The 3,620-nt window shown below is 35.4% G+C and overlaps 1 protein-coding gene across 1 annotated transcript; it reads right to left on the bottom strand.

Annotated features, from left to right (window-relative positions):
• Nucleotides 1–984: 984 nt before the first annotated feature.
• Nucleotides 985–2,881, bottom strand: LOC135121744 (juxtaposed with another zinc finger protein 1-like). Its single transcript, XM_064046024.1, has 9 exons — nt 2,829–2,881; nt 2,664–2,765; nt 2,520–2,609; nt 2,403–2,462; nt 2,163–2,263; nt 2,035–2,099; nt 1,809–1,944; nt 1,473–1,571; nt 985–1,407 (listed from the first exon to the last, which is right to left on the bottom strand). Exons 2-9 carry the CDS (start codon nt 2,748–2,750, stop codon nt 1,077–1,079), a joined length of 969 nt encoding a protein of 322 aa, XP_063902094.1. The 5' UTR covers nt 2,751–2,765; nt 2,829–2,881; the 3' UTR covers nt 985–1,076.
• Nucleotides 2,882–3,620: the final 739 nt, after the last annotated feature.

Genomic DNA, 3,620 nt, shown 5'->3' with positions numbered 1-3,620 from the left:
TACATATATGAAGTCGCTGGGTCGTTAACTGCTCTTGCCAAAATCTGGACTAAAACTTCCACAAGGCATCCTGAGCGTCAACGACCTCCCTAAGAGATATTTTATTATTTATTAAATTATTCAATTTTTATACCCTTACAGAAGATAATTTAAGTAAACTTAGATTTGTTTATTTAATGTTTCAGATTTTCTGTTATTAATTCTGAATAATTTCCTCAATAGTTCGTTTTTTATTTGTTCGCTGTTGTTTATTTGAAAGTGTCATCAGTTTTGGTTGGAAAGAAGCTGGGTATGATAAGATAAATTTTTTTTTATTACATTTACTCAAAAAATTCTGTAAATCTCCCAAATAATACAATGCGCTTTGTAGCGACCAATGTAAAAACATTTTTTAGTTAAGGTTGGCAAGAAACCAAATTTTCTAATTATATTTAAGGTTTCACATTACAACAATCCGAAAGTTAAAATATTTTATACGGCTTCAAAATATGAACTCTTATAAAAAGGAGGTCGTTTATTAATAAGTTTTTTCCTAAAGATATTAATCGCACTCCACTCGACAACGTTCCATAGTTGGGTGCCATTGTCCAATTGTAAATGTACATAACGCTTAGTACTCCCCGTGTACCTTAACGCTGGAAAACTAACAGAACGGATTATGGTAACAATCGAAAACCTAAAAATAGGCTTTTATCCCTTAGAATATTAAAATTGTGCTTTCGTACAACAGTAATGTGGTTAAGCTACCATAATTGCAGTCACAAATGCAGATTAACAGTTGATAGAACGAGTAGGCTCGAGAATGAAGTATACTTCAGAACCTTTTTTGTTCTAACAATTTTTTAGAACCATATACCTGGAGAGGAGCCAATATAATAGTTGTGCTGCAACAATTTGTACAAAATAAAAAGCACATATGTTGATGCTTTATTACCAAAAAAGGCATACTTTTAACTACATATAGAGGAGGAAATACATTCACAGACCCTAAAGACGTACTTTTGTACATAATAAATCAAAAGACCCTTCGCAAAGAAAAAGATGAAAGGCGCAGTAACTTTTTCAGAAACCTAGTGTTAAACAGTCTCCACTGTTAAATTTACCGGAGCAGAGGAGCCTGTGATGTTTGCGATCGATTCGCCGTTGCGATAGGAAGCGATTGGCAGACTTTGCAGGTCGTTAGAGGTCTTGCAAGAAGAGCAACACGAGGTCTCTGGTTCTTCCGAGCCTTGAGGCACAGCGCTGCCATTGTTCAAAGGGAGCCGAGCTCCTTCCTCTTCTGCGGGAGAGGCGTCAATCCTGGCTATCTTTTTAATATCGGGTCCGTGAGTGGCTATCATGTGCTGGCGTAAGCCATTGCTGCTTTTATAGCGACGGCCGCACCCGCTAACTTCACACTTGTAAGGCCTGTAATATAATAAATGTTAAAAAAATAGTAAGGAACTTTTTAAACTTCATTCTCTTAATAGCACCAAACAGCCTCGCTCTTAAGCAGCTCTTTTATCCTAACGGACCAGGCACAATAAATGCCAAAGAGGGCCAGAAATAAGATTAGGGTGGGGCCACCACTTCTACGTAAAAAATCTAAATTAACTATTACATCGGGCAAAGCGAAACTTTTGTAAAAGAGTGAGACGCCCTAAACACAATATGGGTCGATATTTATAAAAAGTCTAAATAAAATTATGTACGCTTAATAGCAAAAAGTTTATTGGACCGTAAAATTAATAAAAACAGGCAAGAACACCAAGATCACTGTAAACGCGGAGCTAGCGATAGTTATATATTAACAAGTAACAGTTAAGTACAAGGACGCGTTAAATTTCTGTCGTCTAACTTGGTTGTGTGCGCCGTGGCCGTGGATAGCATGGTACTTGATGCCGTTTGCGTTCTTGTAACGCTTACCACAACCCGGTACAGGACAAACATAAGCCTTCTCAGCACCTTAAGGCGACAGAGAACTATAAGTTTACTTTTGATATAAAAATTATACAAAACAAGCTCGCTAACAAAAAAAACTCTAGTGAAATATACCAGGTACCAAGGTCTCCCGAGCAGTTCTACCCAAAATCTCAACAACTTCTTCAGAAAAACTTCGTCTATTAATTTAAAAAAACTATATACACGCCCTTTAACAAAATTATTAGGTGGCGAGGTGTAACCTCAAAGTATTACTATTATCTAACTCGGTAAAGCCCTTAGAAGTAAAACCAGAAACGGAATGTTCAATTGCCGGTTTAAATAGCTCAGTTTTCCTTTTATCCTTAAGTGTTAACCAATATAATTAAGAACAAATATAGAGTTTATCGAACAAAATATATGCCATTAAGCCTACAACGATGTTCCTTACAATTTTTTACGTTATGATACAAACCAAGTATTGTTACACTAACTTAAATAACCTCAGTTTTCAATGTTGTTTGGGATGACTGCAACCTTCGCTCAACTCTTCTTTTCTCCAACTTTTATATAAAAGGAACATAAGGCATAATCCCTAACGCTAAAAAAAATATATGTGCCTCTTCATCAGTAAAGTATCGGCTTATATAGGAGAGATGGATCGTAGCAGAGTCGTTTAAAACAGGAGTGTCACTTTTGGGGACGTGAGTCTGATGTTAAGGGGTAAACATCACAATTAACTCCGGCTTAAGTTATTATCATACCTCTTCAACATGCTGAATTAAATCCTCAACAGATTTAAAGGTTTCTTCACATTTCGGCCATCTACAAAAATTTCCAACAAAAAGCATAACGACACAACAGCCCTGAGGAAGTCAATCACAAAAAGATTAATAGTAAAGATCGATATGCCACCCTTTGAGCTAAACTTTAATCACGCTTAGCGATGGAATTGAACGTGATCCGCCAAACCAACCAATAATTTGAGATCTTCGACATAAATTGTTTTGCCGGCTTTTAGTGTTAAAAGGTGCATTAGCAAGTTTATTAAACAAAAAATAGGGTTTAAAAAGTAGTATGAAAGCTTCTTCTGAATAATCATATTATTAAGAGATGTAAAAATTTTGTAAGGGAGTAGATTTCATTAAAGAGCCTGGTTTTAAGAAGTAAAGAAGTGCCATAATTACTATAACTTTATAAGATAAAATAGTAGCTAACTTGTATTATGACAACATTGTCCTTAATTTTTACTACCTGCATATAATGCTAATTTATGCGCACGCTAAACACTTTTATTAATAGACTCTTAACAGCTTGCACGATTGCGTTCTGCTGAAAATTTTTGAAAGGACGCACAGAAACAGTTGTTTTCTAGGATTAGACATCGTGTACGACAACCTTTTTTTTTTGGTATAATAAAAATCGAACATGGTTTTTTCGGCAAAATGGGGTATATTAACGCTCTTGATAACAGTTTTTAAATCATTAAAGTGGGCGTCCACCAAAATGGGGCGACGGATAGATTCAAAAGAAGAATTAGCGTTACACGCCTAGAAGGAATGGAAACTTTAGTTAAAACTTGCTATTCAAGAGGGGTGAGGAATTGTTATAATATCCCATCATGAGAACGAGTTATTAAATCGAAGAAATCTCACTAAACAGAACTTAATTTTTCTTGTATTAGATGGTTATCTTGTTTTTAACATTAACTATAGACGCCT

Source organism: Zophobas morio, unplaced genomic scaffold (assembly GCF_036711695.1).
Source record: "Zophobas morio isolate AGI-343-1 ecotype UQ-CSIRO unplaced genomic scaffold, CSIRO_AGI_Zmor_V1 ptg000686l, whole genome shotgun sequence".
Classification (NCBI taxonomy): domain Eukaryota; kingdom Metazoa; phylum Arthropoda; class Insecta; order Coleoptera; family Tenebrionidae; genus Zophobas; species Zophobas morio.
Note: the sequence above shows the minus strand (reverse complement) of the source record. Positions and strands in the feature narration are given on the sequence as shown.

Bases quoted from the DNA above. Each gene is read 5' to 3' on its own strand.
- LOC135121744 (XM_064046024.1), bottom strand. From the start codon at position 2,750: ATGCTTTTTGTTGGAAATTTTTGTAGATGGCCGAAATGTGAAGAAACC. The intron at 1,572-1,808 runs GTACTTAACTGT...TTTTTTACGTAG, and splicing joins CAGAAATTTAACGCGTCCTT to AAGTGGTGGCCCCACCCTAA. The intron at 1,408-1,472 runs GTGCTATTAAGA...ATTATATTACAG, and splicing joins CTTAAGAGCGAGGCTGTTTG to GCCTTACAAGTGTGAAGTTA.